The sequence below is a fragment of the Pteropus medius genome, unplaced genomic scaffold, assembly GCF_902729225.1.
Source record: "Pteropus medius unplaced genomic scaffold, Ma_sr-lr_union100, whole genome shotgun sequence".
Classification (NCBI taxonomy): Eukaryota; Metazoa; Chordata; class Mammalia; order Chiroptera; family Pteropodidae; genus Pteropus; species Pteropus medius.
The window spans coordinates 4730817-4756563 of NW_024349225.1; the positions used below are offsets into that span (position 1 = coordinate 4730817).

At 40.0% G+C, this 25747-nt stretch overlaps 1 protein-coding gene across 1 annotated transcript in view; it reads left to right on the forward strand.

The window, feature by feature from the left end:
- The window catches only part of NIBAN1 (niban apoptosis regulator 1), a 125380-nt gene that overhangs the window by 43405 nt on the left and 56228 nt on the right, over positions 1–25747 (forward strand). The window contains exons 2-5 of the mRNA XM_039881250.1: positions 8874–9004; positions 11917–12048; positions 15199–15313; positions 19633–19800. Of these exons, the coding sequence (XP_039737184.1) occupies positions 8874–9004; positions 11917–12048; positions 15199–15313; positions 19633–19800 (546 nt within the window). The remainder of the gene's footprint in view (positions 1–8873; positions 9005–11916; positions 12049–15198; positions 15314–19632; positions 19801–25747) is intronic.

Consider the following 25747-nt stretch of genomic DNA (forward strand, 5'->3'; position numbering starts at 1 on the left):
GGGTGATCTTCATTACTCAGTTTACCTGTCTAAATACTAACCTCAGCCAGAAACACCCTCACAGGCACATCCAGAATAACATTTAACCAAATATCTGGACACCCTGTGGCTCGGTAAAGTTGACACATAAAGTTAATCATAACAATATCTTTCTACCCAGATTTAAGACTATTTCACAATTCTTCTTGACAAAGTGGTTTTTATTACCAAAGAGTACTTACGTTCCTCCATTAATAGAAAAAAGTGCTTGGATTCCTCCATAAACATCAATGTAGTATTTAGTAGAGAGAAAAACTTGAAAACATTGACTTTTTCTTTTTTACATAAATGTCTCATTACTAACTACTTCTGTGACCAAGGGCCAATTAATTTCTTGATCTGAAAATAGGAGGGGGTTAGAAAGAACCACTATGATCCCATCCAGCTCGAGAAGTCTGTAATCTTTGGGCTTTTCATCAAAATTAGAAAGTGGTTGACGTCGGCATGTCTGTGCTTCCATCCAGACGAACTGAAGCTGCTTTCTTAGGTGTATAGTGGAAGGTAGTCTCAGTTATTTAAGTTCTACTTATTTAATCCCTTGGTGCATATAGTGACTAGTGTAAACGAATCTCACTTGTGAGGCTTAGACTCCAGCAGAGCTCACCTTGTGAGGTTTCAACACACTTATTAAGTACCACATGAACTCACTTTATAGGAGAGTGACTTCCATAGAATAGAAAAGAAGATGATTTTAAAGAACTTGAGACCATCTAAATAGTACCATTGAGGTTTTTGGTGTTCTCTCTCTCTCTTTCTCTCTTTTTCTCATTTTTAGAGAATCGCATATAATATCTTTTGGATAAATTTTCACTTATGTACATTTCTCAAGAATTTTGAAGTGTAGCGAATAACTGATCCACTGACTGACAATCATTAGATTATCAAAAAAGCAAAATCTGATTATGTGATTAGCCGTGTTTTGGACTGAGCTAAGTCAGACTTTATTTTTGGAGATGTTTGGGTTGTTATCAAGAAAACTGTATTCAGAGGACACAGTGCCTGACTAAGTCAAGTGGATAGGAGTCAGAATAGTTTTGGCAGTTTTTAAATTCTTGTGAGGATAAGTTAGGGCATGCTAAGATAACTTTCACAGAGTACTTGACCTGCCTTGTAAGTGATTTCAAAAAGTCAGCTGGCCTGTAGAAATGCTGAATAGTTTACAGAGTTTTTCCTGGACCTTCCCAAGCCCAGTAATGCCACCTTTCATTTTCCTAGCCAAAGTCCCCTTTTTCTTATTGTTACCGGCATCCCCCAGACTAACACAACCCAAGCATATCCAGGCCCCAAACACACTTCTCTAGAAATGCATTTTTTTTACATTAGTGGCATAGATTCTTGAGAGAGAAATAGAAATTATAATAAAAAGCATTTCAAACAAATGTACCTCTGTGTGTGGAGAGAAAAAAAGTGGAAAAATGGAATGAGGGAAAAAGAAAGGATATAGTTAGGAAAATAAAAGAGAGACCTGGAGGAGACACTAGATTTATTGTGCTGGAAGGAGAATCACTTAGTAAAATTCCTAGACTTGTTGCCTGGTTTATTTTAAGTCTGGCCTGATTTCTTTTAATGTGTCTGTTGTGTTCATTTACATGGTTGCTATCTCAAAGCAAAGAATATCTTCAGGATTTTGGAATAAGCCTTTGATTAAAAATGTGCAGAAAAAATTTAATAACTATAATTAGACTCAGAAAGATCAAAGGGAATCTCATTATTTCAGCTTCAGAATTTGTTACATATTTTCCTTAAAAGCGAAAAAGTTTATCTAATGCTCAAAAATATTCTTCTTCTTCCTGAATTCATTGTTCATATGATGCTTTTTGAAAAAGTAACTGTGTCGATTGGTTTAATTTTCTTTTTCACACTCTTCTCTCTTGTTTTCATAAAGAAAAAAGCAGCCAATCAGCAGCTTCCTTGGGGGACATTAGACAGCTTAGAGAAGTGGCAAAATAAATAAGATTTATTCTCATCAGATGTGTCATAAGGAAATTGGAGGCATGCTGTGAGGTAATGGCAAAATAATCTTGAAAATTTCCACGTACTTTTTCCAAATGAAATGAAAGAAAAATTAAAGTTAGCTTCCATCTAATTATGTCTAAAGAAAGATGCGTGCATAAAAGTACGAGCGTATATATTTTTCTAACAATACTATTTGTTTCTTTCCCTAAAAAAGAGCAGACCAGACTTAAGGTCTTAGAGTTCTAGAAAGCTGTTCTCTGAAATAGCTGACCTCAGTAGGTTTTTAATAAAACAGGAATTGTAACCCATAAAATGGTAGTATGTTTTTCCACACTTAATGTCTCATCCCGTTTCTTATATTAACCTGTGAAGGTATTACTATTCTAAATATTTAGTGCAGATGGGAATCTTACTTTATTGCAGTGGCTGTGATCATTTGCAGAAAACTGTTTTAGCTTCTGCCTAGCCCACGGGAGCTGGTGGCTGGTCCCTTATGCAGTACCCGTAAGTACATGTGGATTCGTTGAATGCCCTTAAAGGATTAAACTTTGTGGGCCCATTAAAGATACTGGCTCTCATTTAGAGCAGGGATTGGGAAAAATTGAGTGTCTCTAACAGTCTAAGGTGAAGTACACTGTAAGCCTAACTCAGAGTTTTGGATCTCTATAAGTGAGTTCTGGAAACCAGGACACTGTTCTAGTGTTTGTTCCTAAGCTTGTCTGCTTTCTATCCAGATGCTTTCTGAATCCAGAGAGTATACAGGAATGACTTTGATATAAGTTTTGGGAGTGTAAGTGTTTGTGTGTTTCTCATCTTGGATTAACATCTGAAGTAAATCACAGAGAACATAAATTGGTTATATGTCTCTTATTTTTAGCTCAAAGTGGAGTTTCTGTCAGATAGGATGCAGGGACTTGCTGGTATCAAAGCTGCCCAGGAAGAATTTTTGACTTTTCCTAGTAGAAGGTGTTAAAAAACCCGTCACTCAAGCACCAATAATAAGTGTGCTTAAAAAAAATAATAAAACACAAGGTTTAGTTCAATTATGGAGAATCCAATTTGCCCCCATTCTCTAAGGCATTTGCTGGAAGAAAGAGAGAGTCCTTGGGCATTTTTCTGTGTAATTAGATTTTTGCGCCTTTGTATTGCAAATTGGGATTTCTGATTTTTCCACCCAAAGGTGCAAAGTGATGGTGCTTAAAAATCTGAGACTAAAGCCGATGTTATAATTCCTCAAGACTTTTAAACTTTTATAATCTGAGAAACTCTAGGAAAATGAACAATAGTGGATATTATAATCTATCTTATAAATATTAAAAATTCTTTATTTTTAGAGTCACTTCTTTTGTTCTCACAAATTAATCTTCACCTGAAAACTCAATAGGTTTTAAGAAACTGTGCCAAAGGCCGAGTTAACTATCTCCTCCCAGGTGGATTTGCTTTAGTTCTCAGGAAACAGCCATTTTTTAAAAATAAACCCACCTTTTTTTTAAAAAAAATGTCTGTATTTTCCCCTTTATAGTAACAATAAAAATGTAACATTTGAAAATTGTGATTTTGGGGGAGGTTAATGTCATAGGAAAAACCAAAGGTGAACTGTTAAATAAATAAAACTGGATACAAAATATAATAATCTCGACTATTTAAAAAATAATTGTAAAGTAGAAGGACATAGAGCAAAAGTAGTATTTGGAATTTTTTACATCTTTCAGTACTTATGAGCTGCTTTTCTAAAAGTGATTGAAACAGGAAAAAATCTGTGGATTTCAGAGAGGACTATGGTGTGGTTGACACCAGGAATGATGGGGAAATAGGAGTAATCCACTATAACAGTATCTCCCCAGAAAGAAAATGAATGACGAAGACTAGATTTGAGTTCAACTGCTACAGAACTGGAAGATTAACAAAGAACGTTCTAGAATGAGAAAACATACGAACATTTTAGGCTCTTCAGACTTCATATAAGTTTTACCTGGACACTTATATACTTCTCATGTTTGCAAACTGGTCAAGAAAAACAAACAAAAAAAGGCCTTTGTTTGTATATAATTCCCCACATATATTTTCATACACAAAATCCATTTAAAAGCCTAAAAGGAGTTAATTAGTAAAAGTCCAATTTAAAAAAAAAAACATGAGTTGAGCATATATATTTAATAATAAATTTTCAAGCTGAGAACTGTGCATTTCTTCTTTCTTGGAGTATTGACATGGATTTCAAGATTATAATGCATTACACTTCGCTTTACTCTTAAATATTTATGCAGCCATTCTTTCATTCACTCAACAAATATTTGTTGAGTGCATAAATACAGTATACCCTTGGGGGAGAGATAAACTGTATTTAAACAGCTGTAGCCAAAGTGGTACATTGTTTAAGAAAAATGCAAAAAGAAAGAGATTGTTTTTAGCTGGGGAGGGCCAAAAAGGCTTCTTGAGTTGGGATTGCCATCTGGGCTTGAAGTGTCTGAAAGTGGCTGGCAGGGCATTTAGGGAGAGAAGGAGGGGTGAAGGCGTGGACGTGTGCAGGGAAGGGGAGGTATAGTTTGAATAGGAGAGGTAAGAAATGGGACAGTGGGGCCAGATCTCAGGCCTTGGGTGCCAGGCTAAGTTACTCTGTGGGGCGTTGGGGAACTGTTGAAGGTTTTTAGGAAGGTGGTGACATGGTCTTGCAGCAGTGTATCAAGTGAAACTCGTCAGGTTAGGCCACAGAGGATAACGCCTCTACAATTTGAAGCATGCCTATTATGGCTTTTAAAAGAGGTCCCTGGGAGCAACAGTAGCCACGCTTGTTTTTGAAGGACAGTTCCCCATTCTAACATCTGGGACTTGATAACTTGTGCCAGCTTTCTCTTGAGTGGGACCTTGGTAGTCAGCTTGGATTCAGCCTCTCTTGTTCTGCTCCATCAGCCCTGGACTCGCTCTGTCTACTCCCAGAATCGGCCTCTGCCACACGGACCAAGCTCTGCCTTATTTCCCACAATCCTCCAGGAGTGCACTGACACTCCCCCTTCCCAGCTGGTTTTCCCTTTTCTGTTCCCGTTTTAGAACTGAGCACTCATAAGATTTTTTGCTCTCCTGTGATGCTGAGATAGGGCAGATGAAGAGACTTTTACATTGTTCTTAAAGAGATAATCAAGACTCGATTGAAGGTGTGGTGGTTGAGAAGGTGAAAAATGGAGTGGATTTAAGAAATATTGCACGCATAAGAAGTGACAAGACCTGATAATTGTATATGGGCATGAGGGAGAAGGAATCAAATGGCAGTGCTGAGTTTTTGAATGTGTGTGAATTCAATCGGTTTTAAAAGAGCCAGAAGATCGTTTTCTTATTTTTACATTGTTAACTGAAGCTAAGTGATATAGATAGAGCTGTTGGAGATGGCTTTTTTTTTTTTTTTTTAACCTTTAGTGATGATTACCCTGAAGGGTGTTACAAGCGCAGGCTGGTCAAGAAAATTGTACCAACGCAATGCCCAGCCCAGGCTGCAATAATTGAGTAGGATTAGAAATGTGTGCCAAAAATGCCGGTATAACAAAGTGTGTGAGATGTCCTTCTACTGATTCTAGTTTTTATATTATTGAGTAACTTGTTTTTAGTGAAAGACCTGCCTGGCACTGTGTTTTACAAACAATTTAGGAAAGAGAATAGGACACCAATTTGAGGGGCGGGGTGGGAAATGAAGGCAATTCAATACTCAAGAATCTTGAAAACTGTAGAAACAAGCTAGTTTCAACTGAAATTATTTTATGTGGTGCTGTGGGCTGATCCGCTTTATTTGAATGTTTTCATGTGGAATATTAAATAATAGTCATGTTTTATTGAGCATCTAAAGTGTTGATCACTGATCTGAGCACTTTCTTTACCTGTAGACTGTCTCATTTAATCCAGAGAAAACCCCGTGAAAATAGGTGTCTTATTATTCCCATTTTCCAGGCAAGAAAATTGAGGCTCAGAGAGAGATGCTAAGTGTAAACACAGCTATTAACTCAGATGTTTGCTTTGGCTCATTAATGCCAAAGTTTTATTTAGTCGGTTTTAATTCAGGAATGCACTGAGGGCCTCTTATGTACTGATAAATGTTCCTGAAAGATCTGTGAAAATGTAGGTTATATGTGTTTCAAGCCTGTGATGAGCGGGATCTCTCTTCTGTATGGACAAGATGGCTCCTGTTGAATAGTCACTGTAGACAGCCTGCTTTTGGCTTCTCCTTGATTTTTTAGTTCAGCTTAAGGACGCTGCCTCAGTAGCTGGCTTGGGAGCTCTGTCATCACTATTATTGTCATTGACTTAATTACTATGGATTATTGAACACTTTCTGTGTGCCAGCTATAGTGCTGAGCATTTCACTGCATTGTTTCACGTAATTACAATAACACTAGGAGATCATTCCTCTTGTCTTTAATTTATACAAGAGAAAGCAACTGGCATGAGGTTCCATTGCTGGTAAGTAAGTAGCAGAGATGAAACTCTAGCCCATGTCTGTCTGACTCCAGAGTCCATCTTCCTAACCACAGCAGTATTTTGACCTAGTACCAGGCTCTTCTTAAGTATCAAGATCCTGACGTTGGACTGTCCTTTATTTGGGTTTAGACAGGCTTAATCTAAATTTAGATAAATTTTGAGAATTACTTTAGATTCTCTTTCTCCTAGTACTTCTGATGTTGTTAGCTGTTTTATTCACATTTTGAACCGGGCATTAGGTTAATTACCTAAGGAAGCTGTAATCCCTTTTTTATAAGTGTTGTCTGGTGGATGATGCGTTGATGATACCATATGCAGTATTTACATCACAGTATATTTCTCATGCATTGGGAGGGAGTGGTGGCATCATAGCATCACAGTAGAAGCTGGGCGCCCTTGAGGGAAGCTTAGTGATGTGGCAGGAAACCAGGTTTCAAGGCTTTGTAGAGCTCATCATAAAATGACATCCACTTCCTTTGATTTAAATCAAAGTTCTTGCAAGAGTGCCACAATTAGCATCGGAAATTAACAGGCTGCTCTTCTGCTAGACAAAATAGTGGTGAGTTGGACGTAAAGGGCAAATTTTGTTAATTGTTTATATGTTTCAGTAAGGTGAGACTCATTCTCATTATGGGGATTCTCAAAGATGTCCCACTTTTATGTAAGCAAATTATAGACAAGGATCTAGAATTTTATTTCTTATGCACTGTATAAATGCTAATAAAAATAGTAACCAATGAGACAGTTATAAAGCCTGAGCGTATTAAAGTGTTATGCAAATGCTGATTAATAGTAATACCATAAACTCATAGAACAAGCAGAAGCGTGCCCAATTCAAATTATAGGAGCTTACATTGGCATTTCCACACAGCCTATTATTAGTGAGTCTCAAAGACCCTTACAAATAATAATTATTAAGGCCCATAAGTGGGACTAGAAAATGTCCTTTTATTGAGGGAATAAGCAAGAATTCTCCTTTGCCTCCTTCATATCATGAGACCTAAATGCCTGAGCTAAAGCAGGCTTCTCCAGAAAGAAAATGTTCATACACTATGGATGTTTTGGGCTGTGATTCAATAGGTTAGGAGTTGGCAGACATGGATTCAAGGTTCTTGTATTGAGTATCTCAATCTGTGTGGTTAGAACTCCACTTATGTTTGAAATTTTCCATGCATAATAGTTCTAAACAAATCTTGCCAGTAGGCTATATTTTAATATGTCTCTGTTGACTGTAATATCAAATTTGAAAACAAAAATTATGCCCAGTTCACGTAAAGGCATTTAAAAATGTTTTGGAATGTTAAATCAGGTTCATTTTTGTCTCAAGCTAATGTCTCATTCCAAGGACCAAGCCCTTGTAAGCACAGTCAATGGGGCCTATATTTATTATCTCTGTACTCTGTAGCAAGTCCTCGGAAGGTTGCGAAGATTTCTAATCTACTTCAGAATACTACCCTACTCTCTAAAGCCAAGCACAGGTCACAAGAGCTCAGGACTATTCCTAGGGCCTGATGCCCCCTCTCCTTTTATTTCAAGTCCTCCATCTTCCCCCACATGGTTGACTGTCAATTTCATTTTCTTCTGGTGTCAAGAGAGCATATTGCAGTTGGTCACTATTGTAAGGCAGCCGTACATCCATGGTTATATGTCAGTGTCACGGAGATTCCAAGAAAAGTATGGACAGGCAAGCACCTTCTCTTACAGTTAGGGATGCTGGAGCCTGGAGAAAATGAAAGGCTTGGCTGAGGTAGTACAGCTGGTTTTTGTCCCACTAGAGCTGAGACCGGAACTCAGGTCTTTAGACCCTTAAAACAAAGCTTTTCCTTTACCTCCTAGCAATTACATAATGCTTTGACCGACAACAGATTTTAAACCCAAAACATAAGGGTAGATCCAGAAGAAATAGGGTGTTAGTTTTTTTTTATCTGGCGCTGTGTATCAGCAAGACAAGAGGTGGCATCTCAGGGGTTCGCAGACACATGGAGCGATGTGTGTACAGAGCTGAAATGGTGGACCCTGGGATTATTGCAGGACTGAAAGTAAAGGAGAATGAAGAGTAAGTTCAAGTGGAGAACAGGGTGAGGTAGAATGGTGATTGTAGAAGGATTAGAAGCATGGTTGAGATTATGGCCATGGCAATGTCTTATTGATGCAACGTGAAGAAAAATTCTATTGGTTACTGGGTAGATAGTCCTTAGGGACCACAGAGTTTTTCTGGATGATGTCAGAAGTGGGAGGGAGAGGTAAAGGTGCGTACAGTGTGTATCAAAGTTTTCAGGGCATGCAGACTCCTACGTTTCTGGGAAACAGTGGTGTTCGGGAGACTGGAGGGGTGTGTATAGAATTATGTAGACAGGTGTCTTATTCTGTAAGAGATACTACTTTTCTAAATTCTAACTTTCATGTTTTTCCAGGGAAAACTGAGGCTGCTATCAAAAACTTCAGTCCCTACTACCTTCGCCAGTACTCTGTGGCTTTCTGCAACCATGTGCGCAGTGAGGTAGAACAGCAAAGGGATTTAGCATCACAATTTTTGAAGACCAAGGTAAGTCATGGACATTTGGTTTACATATTTCTCCCACTGAAGAATGCTTTATAATTCATGACATATCTGAAATAAAGAATCATTGGAAGGGCAGTGGTTTGTTTTTTTTTTTTTTAAACTGTGTTCTCAAATCGTTTCATACTTAAAAAACTCTATTTACCTAAAGTTAGAACATATGGATTCTTGTTGATGGTATAATCTAATTTTTTAAAAAACTAGCATGATCCAATTTTATTATGTGTTCCCCACATTTATGCTTTGATATCTGGAAATTTGACTTGCTGTAGTAAATAAAGTTCAATTTTAAAAAGTCATAATTTTAGTGCCTTGTGCTATGGGCACTTTTATTTTGGTCACTGATCAAATATTGTTTTCTCTTCTAATCCCTTAACTTATTCTTTCCCCTTTGCTCCACCATAATAATTATACAGAACCTCAACAAATAATTATTGATACCGACTACGTGCCAGGCCCTATTCCAAGAACTGAGGAACAAGACAAATTCTCTGCCTTACTAGTTTTATTCAATTATAGGAGACTGTAACAAATAAATGAATATCGGGTGATAATAAATGCTACAAAGAAAAGGAAAGCAGAAGTCTTATTTTAGAGAAGATGTTCAGAGAAGCCCTCTGTGGAGATGACGTTTGTGTAGAAATTGCAATGAAAGAGTAGGCTGTGTGAATATCTGTGGGAAGAGTGGTCCAGGCAGGTGCAAGAGCAAGTGTAGAGACCCTGTAGCAATCCCAGCACCTCAGGAAGGCTGGCGTGCTGAAGGCAGTGTGAGCAAGGGAAAAGGGATGAAAAATGACTGCAGAGTGACAGGTAGGGACCAGACCACGTGAGACCCGTAGACCACAATAAGGGTTTTTATTTTAAGTGTGATGGGAACTCTTCGGAGGGACTTATAACTTTGAGTGGTTTTTCTGGCCTCTCTAAAGCAAATGGACTATAGCGAGGGACGTGAGGGGAAGTTGGAGACTGGCGAGGAGGACACTGCAGCGGTCCAAGAGAAGGGTGGTGGCAAATTGGACCAGGGTGGTGATGGTAGTGGTTATGAGGAAAGGTCCCAGTCAAGATGTATTTGAGAGCGCTGACAGAATTTGCTGATGGACTGAGTGTGAAATAATAGAAGAAGAGAGAAATCAGTGATGACTTCTTGGTTTTTAGCCCAAGCAAATAAATGGATGTGGTTGCCTTTTGGATAGGAGAACTAGAGGCAGATGGGAATCATGAGTTCACTTTTGGCCATGCTAAGTTTAAGATACTTCTTTGACATACAGCCGTGGAAATATTGAATTAGTAGTTGAACGCTCTGATCTGGAGCGGTCGAGGCTAGAGAATAGATATTTGGGATTTCTTAGCTTATAACTGGTAGTAAAGTCATGGGACATGATGGAGGGAGAGTATCCACAGAAAAAAGAAGAGGTTTCACAACCAAGCCTTGGCCCCTCCAACATTTGGAGATCAGAAAAAGGAGAAGGATCCAGCAAGGTGGATAGAGAAGAAATAGCCTGTGGGGTAGGAGAAAAATCAGGAAAATTCAATGTGCCAGAAGGCAAATAAAAGAGAGGTTTCAAGAAAAGGTGTATTAAATGGATCAAATACAGCTGAGAGGTTGAGTAAGGTGACCCATAGATGTAGCAGCCTGCGTGTGTGGGGATAACTGATTGTTAATGCCATAGAACAGTGATCCTCAAAATTTAGAAAGTATGTTACAATGTAAATTATATCCCGTACCCTCAGAGGTCCTGATATTGTAAGTCTAGGGGGAGGCCACATTTTAAACGAGCGTTATCAGTTGATTTAAGTGGCCCAGATTTAAGAAATGCTGCACGTGAGAACAATACATAGTTCTGCTTATGTATGTTTTCAGTCTCATTTAAAGAGGAGAGTGAAGTCCTCTCTTACTTGTTAATCAGGTGAGATAGAAGACTGCCCCCTTGTCTGTCAGGACACTATGTTAGGCCCTGAGACTTGGAAGCGAATTTATTTCATCCCTCAGATGGTTCTTAAAAAGATTAGTATATCTATTTTCTCTGTGTGGTTCATGTAAATTTTGCCTGGATGCAGAGGGATGAGTTTCTAAAGGCACCGTGATTTTTTAATAAAGGCAAAATAGATATAGATTTATGTGAAAGACAGAAGGCCCAAAAAACAGAAATTTCTATATTTTGAGATAACACCAGCATTGCACTGTGAGGCAGAATGGGAATGATCCCTTATGCAGTTAGCGCAGTGGGGGACCTAGCTAGGAATCTCAGAGACTCTCCTGCAACACGTACGTCACCAGAGTTCACGAGAGATGCTCAAACTGAGGTTGCTGGCTTGCCTGCTTGTTCTTTGATTGGAGAACCAACATTGTCTCCTTGAGAAGCATGGGGATGGGTTAAGTTTTTGTAGCCTCGTCCCCAGGGATTTTGGGTCTGGAAAGATCATCGAGGCTGACTCTTGAGGCCACCTGAAAGTGTGATGACTAGGGGAACAGCCTGCTAGCTCTCCCGTTTTTCAAGACATAACCCTGAAGCATATTGAAGGTGTTGGGATAGATGTCTACAACTTATTCTTAATTGCTTCACTCTTTCTTGTCCACAGAGTTAATCAAGGATTTATTAAGTGCCATGTGTGTACGAGGCATAACCTTATTACGATAATCCCTTCCACCATATGCTTCTGTTCCTGTAGTGTAATGGAGGGAAATGAAAATCACAAAAATATCAATAAGACAAATATTTGCGTTTGTTCAGGAGAAGTAGGAAAGGGAAGTATGGAAGGAGGGAAAGAAGCGACAATTTCTCCAGAACCTCAGCACAAGACAGTTTCCCAAAATATTCTTTGAAATGCCATGGACAGACTTAATGGTAGCGTATTATCTGTTGTTGTCATAGTTAATTGTATTTATCTTCCTAAAGCCACCATTGGAACCTGGAACTGTTTTGTATGAAGCAGAACTATTACAGTTTGCTGAAGATATAAAGAAATGGAAGGAGAGATATGTTGTGATTAAAAATGATTTTGCTGTGGAGAGCTATGAGAACAAAGAGGTAAGACATTTTCTTGTTACCATTGGTTTTTGCAATATTCTTAAACATTGGCCGGGTTGATTGTCATGCTCTCTCCTTCAAGACTGATTCTTTCAATAAGCACTCACTCTCTTGCAGGTACTCTTCAGTCAACAAGTGATTATTGGGTGCCTAGTGTATGCCACATGTTATAAAGGGTTCTGGGTATATAGCAGTAGATCAGACAGATGTTTGCGGTCTAGTGGACAAGATGGACTTTGAACAAGTAATTGCAAGTGAGTGTGATAATAAGTTATGCTGAGGAGCTTTTCCTATGATCATTCAGATCTTTTTCAGTCACTGCCCTGATATCTCTCCGCCTCGGCTCTGTCTCCAGGTCCTCCCACTCTTAAGCCTCGTATGTGACAGGCGGCTGAGGAATTATTTAATAACATTGCAACTGAATTTGCATGAGTTCCTAGGAATTTAGAACACTTCGCATACTTAATCCACTTGTACTTATGGATTTGTTTTTAAATTTAACCTTTTCTTGGTTACCTCATTATTTTTCTTGTCTGTAAAATGTGGGGAAAATGAGATAACATATATATGGTGCCTAGCACCTGGAAGGACTTCCATTTTTATTGGTCCCCATATCTTTCTCCATGGAAAGTGTAGAGGAACAAACACTGGGCGGTGAATCTGGAAAACTAAAGTTTAGGTCGGGCATCAATTAAACTAAGGATCCCAATAATTTTTTAAGATCTCATACTGTACACATTTCTAATCTACATACATCCTCAAGCTGCCTTTGAAACACATCGGTACTATCTATTAGTTAAATGTAGTAACATTTAAAACTCTGCTCTCTTGACTGAGTTTAAGAACAGCCAGGATGTCGTACACTGATACTCTGAGCAATCCCCCGGGTACTAAACGTTTAGGAAGAGGCCTCGGACTGACACACCAATGTGTTTCCTTCCCCCTTCTGATGGAAAATAGAAAGAAAACACAATACAAACAATTCACAGGCAACCAGGCAATGCTGTGTTGGGTAGACGTATTCTTTTCAGCATTCATTAAGCTAACCTTTTCTTTGCTTAGCTATATTGGGATTTTATTCGACACTTGATATGCTCTCTGAAGCAAATTATCAATACACTACAAATAATAATGATAATAATACTAAATCGCCTTTGTTTTCTGTGGCACGTTACAATGTCCTCTCAAGGAAACTTGAGAAGAGGCAGTATTGCATAAGGATTATTTATATTGTGGACTTTGATTCACGCCTTTACCAGTTACTAGATGTGTCCTTTCGTAAATCTTAAATCTCGAACCTCAGTTTCCTCATTGTTAAAATGATGAGCATGATTCGTGTTGTGAGGATCCAACAAATGAATGCACTGAAGCACTTAGCCTATGGCCAGGCTCTGGCAGAGCCCAGCGTTAGAGCACTTATGATTACAACTAACTAATTGGGAGGAAACACTCATCGAGCTTGTTGTTTTCACCGTACTTGGCACTGAACTGAAATTTCATATTGAATCGAATTTGGTGTTTTTCTTTCTTTCTTTTACTTTTTTTTTTTAAGCTTTCTTCCTCGACTTTTAATTTATTTGCTCATCATTTTCAAATAAACCTGTTTGGATGTTTAAGATGGTCACTGCATTTGATAATAACCAAGTATTAAAAAAAAAAAATTGGAAATTAAACAAAGGCCATGCAGTTTGTCATAATCCCTAAAGTTTTAATAACATCTTATAATTTAATCTGTAGAAGAGTATGTTTTTAAAAATTACACCTGAGAGTTATACATTAAATACCTATAAATTGCCTGTTATTTTATTGAATGTCTAGTTTTGGCTGGTAATTAAGCAGGAAAAAAAATGAAGCACTTTCTTTTGATGATCTCTCCCTCCCTCCTGGACACTTGCACTGGGCTTGACAGACTCAGGTATGAATCCTGGATCTGCTACCTGTTCGCCAATATAACTTGCGTTGGCAAATTATATAACTTCTTTTAAATAATATAATGTTTACAAAGGCCCAGATTGGGGCCTGTTATAACAAATACTACAATTTAACTTGGAGGCCGGACTGAATCAAACTGCTTCTAAACTTTTTCAGGATCACACAACTTTAGATTCTTCTCTTAAGCTCTGGGTCCCCGATGAGCATAAGCAGTTGATGACTGGGTTTTGCAAGTAGGAAAACAACCTTAGATATATGAGAGTTTTTGTTTGGGTCTCTTCAGTCACCATCTTATTGGTGGAGAATGTTATTCTGAATTTGTTGCCCTGGCCAACATCACTTAGTTATTCCCAACAGTATACTCTATAGATTCGGGGTTCCACAGTTTGCTTAATTTCAATTCTGAACTTGCTTTTAGCTTGTTATTCTCAAAATTTTGCCTTGACTTAAGCCCTGCCATCTGATGCACATACTTACATTTTATCTTATCTGTATGTCCTTGTGGGTATGTCTGCTTAACAAACGACATTAGTGCTTTAGCAATGCTCTGCACCTTTTTCACATTTCCCAATGCTCTGCACCTTTTTTTTTACATTTCCCAGAGCTTTTTGTCTGCTGGCCCGAATGTGTTCTGATGTCCTGATATTGCACTTCCTTCTCAGATCATTTTACTGCAAAACAGTCTCACATCTGAGGGCACCATGGTGGCATATTTTATCGTGGCAACAGTTTTAAGTGTTTGGTGAAAATCCATGGCAACCGTGATTGTAGTTACCTATCCCACAGTCTCATTAGTCATCAGTCTGCAAGCATCTTGTGCAATAAATAAATGTCTGTATGCATCATCACCCTTGTGGTTATTAGAATGATTCAGGTGCCAGCGTCTGAAATGGCAAGTGTGGTGCAGGATTTCTAGAAGTTACTGAGATTATGTTGTCCCCATCTGAGAAACAAATATACCTACCGGGAATCTCCCTGAGATTAGAAACTCTGACTTACCATGTTGTGACCATCACGCAAAAGTACTAAAGTAATATCTTGTAAGTAGCAGTTGTGCAAAACATTTTTTTGAATAAATGGTTCTCATTCAGTGACGTAGTGTGGGAATTGCTTATTTCTGAGTGTCTGGGTCTGTCTGTCTATTTCTAATATTCCTGCTATTTTTCAAAAACCCAAATAGAGGGAAAAAAATCACTCCTTTATGCCTTCTTTTCCCAGGCCTATCAGAAACGAGCTGCTCCTAAAAGCCGAATTCTTCCAGCCAGTGGCAAGGTGTTAACCTCAGAAGATGAATATAATTTGTTATCCGATCGGCATTTTCCAGACCCTCTTGGTGAGTTGCTGAGCATTTTTTCCCAAGGCAAAATTCCTAAACTTGCTTTGTTTAGCTAGACCAGAGGTTCTCATTGGGGGAGGGAGATTCCACTTGCAAGGGACATTTGGCAGTGTCCAGAGACATTTTTGGTTGTCACAACTTAAAAGGATGGTGCTACAGGCATTCAATGGATAGAGGCCAGTGCTGCTGTTAAATATCCTGCAATGCACACAAGACGGCCCCTGACAGTGAAAAATTATCTGGCATAAAAATATCAATTGTTGCCGAAGCTGAGAAACTCTAGGCTAGACACCCATACTCCATAGACAAATGAAAGATGTAATTTCCCTAATTTAGGTAAACATTGTACCATTTCTATTATTTATATCACATTCAGCAATATACAAGTCAGTTGCTGTGTTTCTAGTGCATGGAAAATGTGCCATTTCTTGGGCATCTTGAGGCTTTTGGAATATATTAGAAGCCTTAATAGCACTACCTAGGACAGCAGAAATAAATAGAAATGTATGATCTCTTCTTTCAGTAAACAAGCCAGGACCTGTCGAGGAATATTATTTTTCTAATTTAAGGAAGACAGGCAGTAGAATATCCTAAATCGACAAAATGCTCTTAACAAGCATTACAGTAACTCATAGCTACAGGGTAACAGGCATGGAATTAATTAGCATGTTTATTAATAACAGCCGAATGCTGCCATGGAAAGAGCATTGAACTGAGAATTGGAGGCTGGATTTTTATCTAGTTTTATCTGTGCCACTTATCAAGTGCTTTTCCTAGTGGTATTAAACCTCTTGATGACTGTTTCTCCAACTTTGAACTTAAAAATCTGAAAGGATTTTTTCCACCTCTAACATACTTTGATTCTCATTCATTCTACTTTTTTCCATGTAGAGAGAATGATGGATAATATATATATACCAAATAGTGTGTTTCATAGAGATTCATGAACTGTGGATAATGTAATAACTCCATCTGGCTTTGTGTAAATCATACCGCACAGTAATTACTTGGTTTCTTGAAGAGAGTACTCGTTCTTATTAATGGGTATAATCATTTCATTAGAATTTATGGAGAAAATCTAATCATTTATTCAATAGTTATTTTAGTACAGAATGCTTAGCGTAGTGTTTTCAATAACACTATTATAAGATTAACACATGGACCATAAACCTAGATTAACAAACTATTATTAAGTAATTCAAGCTAAAATAATACTTAATGTGCACTGTACATATTATTATATTTTCTTTCAACATCTACTTATTTTGTCATCTTGGCTCTGGAGCTGCGGCTAGAAATGGGAATATCCACGTGTTGACCCTTCGGAATCTCTCCAAAAGAACTTCCCAGTGAAATCAATCAGAACAGACAATATATTTACTGACATATTGATGAAATCATATCGGAAAGAATGAAATGGAATAAAAAACACAAGTCTTGTGTGACTAATGCCATTTGGTTCAGAGCTTCAGATTGGGGCATTTCAATGACTTTCTTTTATATGCTGTGGGCTTCTGAGATTTAGAAATAGAATATTCTACAGTAGATCATTTATGATATTTTTGTAACTCAACTCAGAAAAAACACAGACTAATGGCATCTGGAAAATTCTTTTAAAAGGTTCAATGCGAGATAGTTATCTAATAGGCTAATACGAGTGAATTTTTGTGAGTGAATTTTTGTCGGACTTTCTGAAGCTTTGAAATGCAAAGGATCAATGTTGCTTTCAGTTGTTTGTGCAAAATTGTGACATCCTGGAAAGGGCGAGGATAATTGTTTCACAAAACCGTGTTAACCAGGAAGACTGCCTGTGTGAAACTCATTCTATTGGTAAGAATAAAGGCACAATAAAGATGGAAGGAATTAATCTCATTTGAGAAAAGGCACTAAAGGTTTATCAATAAATATGTCTTTTTTACATAGTATTCTGCTAAGATGACATATCAAAAATGTCCCCGTGTCTTACTAAAATGATTCATTTATTTGGCATTTTATTCTTCAGAAGAATCTAGTCTGCTGCAAAACTCAAATTAAATACATAAGGTTTTATTATCTTGCTAAAAATATTTGGATACTAGAGGTCCAGAGCTTGCGTGACAGGTTCCATAAATGTTAGAGACTCTTTCTAGCTTTCTCCCCATTTATCTCTAGGTTGTGGCCCTTAATGACATAGTCCAAAGTGGCTGCTGGACAGCCAGCCATGGCTTTCTCATTCCAGACAGCAGGAAAGAGAAAAGGGGAGGAGATGGACACATTCCATCTCCTTAAGGAAGTTTCATTGTCACTTCAGTTTTCGTCCCATTGGCCAGGACGTAGTGACTGTGGCACACCAAGCTGCCATAGGGGCTGGAATTATAGTCTTTATTCTATGCAGCCCTTGCTCAACTAAAAATCAAGGACTTTATTACTGAGAAAGAAGGGAGATTAGATAATGCGTTACACAACGAGTGGTCTCTGCTGCAGTGTTCAATCATTCGTTCGTTCATTCACATGTTGATTCATTCTTCGGTTATTATACGCCAGATATTTTGCTGGTGGGCCAAAGTTTGTGCTCCCAGTAGATTCTGCTATGTTAACTTCAGATTTCAGAACACGGAAACACGGTTCCCATGCCATGTAAGCCCCAACAGACATATTCTTTATCTAAGCCTGGTTTATTAATTTGCCAATAGCAAGCCTCGGTTCTGGAGACCCCCTTATGGTTACGAACCATTTCTTGGTATGCCCAGTGCTTTCAGTGGCCCCTTAGAGGGTCCTTCTTCCCTTCCTTTTCCTGAGATTGATGCCCAGGATATAGGCAGGAAACACGGAACTGACTTTTTCTTCCGTTTGTTCTCTGTGACTCTGGAAGTAAACCAAGGCTCATTTAACTAAGTGCAGTGTCATGTAATTAGAATGCATGGAAGGGAATAAAGTCTAGGTAGCGGATCTGAATAATAGTATGGCTTAACATGAATTTCTTGGAATCGATTTTGAGGGAAGAGGTAAAGTCCCCATTGTTTTAGGCTTTTAAAATTTCCTAGGACACTGTAGCACATTTATTCATTCAACAAACCGTAGTTCAGCATCTACTAGGTTCCATGGCTATGCCATGCACTGAGGATATGTAAACTGCGGGCTTCATGTTCTGTGAGCTCCAGGGCAGTGGTTCTGATTCCTGGGGAGAATCATGGGGGAACTTTTCTTACTCTGCACCTCTCACCCTGGCTATGGATACCAGCCAAGGAAACAGGTCATTACGATATTTTGGGAAAACAAGGTAGGGAGCACGCAGCTCTGTCTCTGGTGGCAGAGAGAGGTGCCAACAAGGGCACCTTAGAGGAGGTGGCTTTTCCCCTGACTTCTGAAGGATGAATGAGAATTTTCTATGCAAAAACATGAAGTAAAGGAAGGAGGAAAAGGTAATATGAACTGCAGAATAAATATGCAGAGTCATGGAGTGGATGACCATGACTAGCGACTGAGAGGGGAGCAGAAACCAGCGTGGAACAGAGACCAAGCCCAACACTTACCAGGGGATGCAGAGAAGGGGCAGAGGAACCAAGAAACGTGACAAAGAAGAACTTTTGAAAATCATAAAGAACACGGGGAGAGAGATGCTCCTAGAGAGGTGCAGCTTACGTATCTCTGCATCCTCAGTGCATGGCACAGTCACCGAAGCTGGTCGATGTTGAACTATAGTTTGTTGAATGAATAAGTGTGCCACACTGTCCTAGGAAATTTCAAAATAGAAGAATATTTTGAAAAGAAGGGGTTGTTAGCAGCAACAGATGTTTCAGATCAGTTTTAAAGGACAGATAATAAAGAAGCCATAGGCTGGCAGTCAGGGTGACACTGGCGAACTTGACAATTTGGTTTCAGGACTGACGGGTGGGGCAGGAACAAGACTAAGGTGAGAATAGGGGTTGATGGCGTGAAGACAGCAAATGCTTGTTAAACAGTGACAGCGAGGAGGGCAGACAGCAGACACGGTGGAATGGGAGCCTGCAGGGAGAGTAGGGTGTCTGCACAGGTGGACAGGTTAGCTTGCAGTGGGCCAGGAGGGAAGAGCAAGCTCCGTACATTATTTCGATGTGAGGAAGTTGGGAAAGATTGCGTCTGATGGCCTTGGTTGTCCCTGTGGGGTAGGAGGTGAGACAGGTGAAGCTGGTAGAAGGATGGGAGCAGCGCCTGAATTCACATTCCCCCCACCACCCCGCCTGTGAAGACATCTCGCACCACCTTCCCATCCCATGGCCTGCCCAGGGAGTTACCTTCACAGCCCGAAATACATATTTTAAATAAAAGACGTCTTTGTGTTTTCGATATTTCTTTAGCATCCAACGAGAAGGAGACCGCTCCGCCCTTTGTGGTCTTGCCGAAGGAATACCCGGTGTACCTGTGGCAGCCATTCCTCAGACACGGCTACTTCTGCTTCCAGGAGGCAGCTGACCAGAAGAAGTTCAGTGCTCTCCTGAGCGACTGCATCAGACATCTAAATCACGGTACGGCGCGACCACCCTCTTGTCCCTGGCTGGTCTGCTTCTTCTCATTTGACCTGGTCCATCACCTCTTAGAATGATTCCTAAAAAGAGCCACAGATGGCGCTGCCCCGGGAAAGGAGAGGGTAAGCAGGCTAAGAGAGAGCTTTGCAGAGAGGGGGCATGGCCCACATGCTGGCTGTTTACCCGGGTCTCGGCTGCCTCAGTGAGACAATATGGAGCAGGTATCTATCTGATGGCACATGGAAACGTGCATTCGAAGCACCATCTTCACACACGTAATTTTGCGGATGATTCGTCCTCCTCCTTTTTTCCTGATTTTTCAAATCTAAATGGCAGCAAGAATCTGTCATTGTCCCTGGCAAAATCCTAGTCCTCGTGACATTCTTTGCTTATTCCCACCTTTATTTCTGAATAACGTTTACTCAAAACTTTAGGGTGCATAAGTATCACCCAGAGAGCTTAAACACAGATTTTGGGGCTCCACACTGAGCTTACCTGATCCACTGGGTCTCCGGTGGGCCCCCGACTGCCAGATACCATTGGTCCGTGGACCACACTCGCAGTGGTGTTGCTTCGAACCGCTGCGGCTCGGTATGGATTTAATTAACATTACATCTGTAAGAAACACTTTTCATTCCAATATGTGACTTTTCGATGAATAGATGTGAACGCTGGTTTTTCCAGACTCCATAAAGCCTTCCGTTGCAGAGACTTCACGAGATAACTTGATGGTTATAAAAGTTAATGTGTTACAGAGCAACTAGAGGTTACTACGTAGCGAAGAAGGGGGCACAGTACTTGAGACTCGTCAGGGGAGGCCTCTTTGAGCAGGTGACATTTGAGTTGTCACTTCATCCATCTGCGCCTTTATTTCCTAATAAGGCTGATTTCACTGTGCACTTACTTTAAAGTTCTGGGGTTTTCCCGAGAGTGTCAGCCCCATAAAGCAAAAGTCACAGAGGTGTATGTCAGCCTGTTCTTGATTTTAGCTTGTGTACTGATGGGAGGCTAAGGGAAAAAGATAATCAGTCACTCCAGTTTGCTCTAGCAATTCTGAGTAGCACTGGTCATAACATCGTCTCATGACCAGTTAGGGACTTTATAAAAATAATACCCCTATTGATATCTTGTCTTGTGGTTTGGATGTTTTAGAGACAAAGAATCGTCTAGCACTGCCTGCTCCGTCTGGCTGAGTTTCCAGTACGTTTACACCTCCGTGTTCAGGGCCTTGGTCTAGTACAAACACGCACTTGGCGCTAAACACAGGAGCCACAGAGTTTCGCTCCGCAGAGAATATTCTCTGCCCAGCCAGATGGGACTTGCTTCATTCCCCTTTCCATGTACATAATAGGAATTTCTCTGGGGAGTTTTTGGATGTTATAGAGCCTGCATTTAGACTCCATTTATGGAAGATTTCAGTCGATTCAAAACCCAGCTCTGCTCTCCAGTAAGTTATCAAAGGCACTAAGATAATGAGGTCTGGTCACATTGCCTTGGTTCTGTGTCACATTCCTCTGTGCAGAAACCACTTTTCCTTGCTGAGGCTTTACGCAGACTTAATTAATGTGACTTGGCATAATTTCCAGTAGCTCCAGTCAGAGCCAGAGACCATCAAAACATTGTAGGGAACAGTTCCTGACTGTCATAGATCAATGAGCTAATGGGTCTTTCCCTTCTCACCTCTGTTTTTACATTTTTGAAAGCCCGGCATACTGTTCGTCTTTACTGAATCACTTTTTTTTTTGTTTCAGTCTCTTCCTATATTCGCTGCATGATCTTGAGTAAACCAGTAAGAGGTTTCACAGACTCCCAGTTAACCATTACTTTCTTTTCCATAATTACCAGAAGAGTTTAGAAATAGATGTAAACTTGGGGCTATGATACAGGCCAGGAACGTGGGGGCTTCCGGGGAGGCTGCTGACTTCCATCCCATGGGCTGTCAGCCTTCCACTGCTGCTGCTTCGCTGGATCCTGGGCCACCAGGAACCTCTGTTGCAACAGGTATGAGATGTTCTAGCAGCCGTCGCTGGGCCACTATTGATCTTGTCTGCTCACAAGTCCTCAGGGATCTTTTTTCCCTCCAGTTTAATTGAGATATAACTGACATATAATATTGTATTAGTTTAAAGTGTATAACATGATTCAATAAATATATATATATATATATATATATATATATATATATATATATATATATATAGCACAATGATTACCATAAGTTTACTTAACATCCATCACCTCACATAGTTACAAATTATTTTCTTGTGAGGAGAACTTTTAAGATGTTTTAGGGACTGTTAGTAAACAGGACAGTATTGTTAACTATAGTCACCATGTCGTACATTACATCCTCAGAATTTATTCGTCTGTAAAGTGAAAATTTGTCCTTTTGACCACCTTCACCCATTTCCCTGACTCTCTTCCCCCCGCCTCTGGCAACCACTAATCTGTTCTCCGTTTCTGTGAGTTTGATTTTTTTAGATTCCACATATAAGGGAGATCGTACAGTATTGTCTTTCTGTCTGACTTATGTCACTTAGCGTAAGCCCTCAAGGGATCTTTGAGGGAAGATTATTTTATTGCCTTCATGGTAAGTTCCACCAAAGAGGTCTGTCACTTGGGGTTCCTAGGATATCTATCACCCTTAGTGCTCAAGTTCCACTACAGGCTAGCCCAATGGCCCCAAGAGTTCTGGGTTCCAGTCGATCTGGGTAGCCACGTCCATTCATTCTGAATCCGGAACGACTTCTCCTGTTCTTCCTTATGGGGTGGGTTCCTTTCCTATTTAGCCAAGACAAGGGCCTGATGATGCCCTGTTCTTGGACAATAATAAGGCTATCCTTATTGATGAGAACAAGTAAAGGATTCTCTGCTCCTCCTTCCTTCAAAAGAGGAAGGTGCCTCTGGATGCCTCAAAGATTATTCACACTCCTAAGGAGCCTGGAGGGGTGGTGTGTGTGTGTGTGTGTGTGTGTGTGTGTGTTGGGCACATCTTCATTGAACAGGCATGAGAAAACTCCACAATTATGCTTTAGCAGAACATCCCACTCCAACACAGTGGACTAAATATTATCCCCATTGCATGACCCGCGCCTAGAGCATGGGAATTTGCAGGAAAGGAGAATAGTGTTTCTGGCAGGAAAAATAGCATATGTGGCTCCTGGGAAGAGATTTAGAGCATGGACCATTAGAGGAACTGAAAGAATTTTGTGTGGCGGGTGCTTAGAGAGGAAATAGGAGTCAAGTGAGGATGGAAGATGGGCAGGATCCAGGCTATAAAGGGCTTTGCAATGCATATTAAGGGATTTGCACTTTATTTTAACAGCAATAGGAAAACATTAAAGAGTTTTAAGCAGCTAAGCCGACTCAATCATATATTCATTTTAGAAAGGTCACACTTGCTGCTGTGTGGGCAGTGGATGGGACTGCTACAGGCTGGCATGCCAGGAGGCCACTTAGGAAGTTTTGGCAGCCATCAGATGGTGGTAGCTGGCACTGAAGAGGTGACTGTTGAGGTGGCTGGATAAGAGAGATATCCAGAAATTAGAATCAACAGAACTTAAGGATGGGTGACTTGAAGAGTGAGACAGCAGTGGGACAATCCAAAGAAGAGAGGCCCTAGGTGTCACCATTCTCAGGGAACCTCGCGTGAGGAGAAGCAGGTTCTAGGGGGAGGTGTCAGTGTCCAGTGTTGCAGATGTTGACAAGGAAACATCTGTGGACAGGCAGGTGAGGGAGTCTCATAGACAGATGCATGGACAAGGCTGGAGAGCAGGAGCACAATCTGATGTGGACACACAGGCGGGACAGCCCTGAAGGTGTGGTCACTGAAGCAGTGGCTGACTTTGTAGGAAGAACGTAGCTTGCAAGCACCTCAAAGGCACAGTCTGTCTTTTATCTCTGTATCCCCAGTAACTGGCCAAGGGCCTGGCACAGGTATGTATGGGCTCTACAAATATGTCTACCTTGCATCCTCGGGTAGAGTTGTGGATGTGCCCATGTGGGAAAAAGCATGGGGCATGTGTATTGGTGTAGCTTGAAGATGTTTATACTCGAACTCTATAAACATTAAAGTAAAATGGATTGCTGCTTTTGTGTTAAACACTAACTTATTCACTCACAGATCTATGATTTTACTGTTGAAACTTTAAGCAACATATTTATTAGGAATACAGAGCATTTGTGAAATTCGGTGACTTGGTAAGACTCTCTGACTCACCCTCTTCATACAGATGCCAACTCAATTGCCAGTGTCTCTTCTATATTTTATTTCAAGTTCATTACTACCAGCCTGCTATGGGACTCATATAAAAAACCTTCCCAGAGGCTTTTAGATGATCCTACTTTTTCCAATTACTGCCACCTCCTTCTACGTGTGACAGTCAGATAAATCATCTTTAAACACAGTTTTTTATTAAAATCTTTCAGTGGCACTGCCATTGTTAAAAACATGAAACACTTCATTCCAAAGAGACTGGCTGTGTCTGATTTCTTACCATTCTCAAGTCCAAGCCTCCTTTCCCCAGCCTTGCTGCCCCACCCCTCCTGCCTTCTTTGAATGGAAGTTTTACTTGCGCACCTTTGGCCTTTTAATACACCTGGAACACCCGCTCCTCACCTATGCAAATTCTCTCTTGCTTCTTTAAGACAAAGCTTCCGTCCGACTCCTGCCATGAAGGCCACAGGGACAGCTTCACTGGCGCCTATTATCTGTCTTCCCTGGTTGGTACACACTACACTCTGCCTTACATTACTCATTTGCATGTTGTCCTGTTCCACTGACTCCATCTCAAGGTCCTCAATGGAAGTCTTTTTTTTTTTTTTTTAGCTTAAACAATATAAATTTATTTTCTCAGAATATTAGAGGCTAGAACTCCAAGATCGAAGTGTCAACGGGGTTGATTTCTTCTGAGGCCTCTCTCCCGGGCTTGTAAATGGCCATCTCCTCCCTGTGTCTTCCTATGGTCTCTTCCCTAGGCGTGTCCGTGTCCTAATCTCCTCTTCCTCTAAGAACATCAGTCATATTGGATCAGGGCATATCTATATGACCTCATTTTACCTCTGTTACCTCTTTAAGGACTCCGTCTCCAAATGCAGGCATATTCTGAGATACCGAAGATTAGAACTTTTACATACGAATTTTGAGGGGAACGCAGCTCAGCCCCCAAGGGAAATCCTGTGTCATCCTTTGCATTCCCCTCTCATGTAATGCTCAAACAAATACCTTGTGTTTTATGAAATGGTTCAAAGACATTAATGAATTAGTAACTTAATACTAAAGTAAATCTGATTTCAGAATTTAAGCGTGCTCTTAGAGACGACAATTATAAATGGGGTTTGGCCTAATTGATAAACACACTGACATGAGTGAATGAAAGAATTTGTCGATATGTCAATCTTAAACCACCATTCACTGGATGAATGGTGATTCAGGAAAGGAGATAGACTCTGGCGGTTTTGTTTTGAAGGACAACCAGGACGGCCACTAAACAAATGCCAGTGTCCCCATCATCATGAACACTAAGGAAGAGGGGACAGTAGAATATCTAGGAAGCATGAGGGCATGTGGGTTGAAAAATAATAGCATCAAAGAAGAGGCCAGAGGATTTTGATAAAAAGAACACAATCATGAAATGACACTCGGTAAACCTCTGCTTCGGGTTGGCGTGTTCAGTCACTGACGACAATTATGACATCCAAGGGTGTGTGTGATAGAGCGAGTCAGGCTGAATGTGGAGTGATAACAGGGACTAAACTTTGGAACTGGTTGCTGTCAAGATTGGATGCCTTGAGCTCTTATCCCAGAAATCCCAGTTTAAATCAAATGCTTTATTACATTTGATTTCGACACTTGCACATTTTAGATGTTCAATAAATGTTACTGAATCAAATCGAATTTTAAAACAGAAAAGGATCATACAATTCAAATTAGAGCAAATCCTTTCTG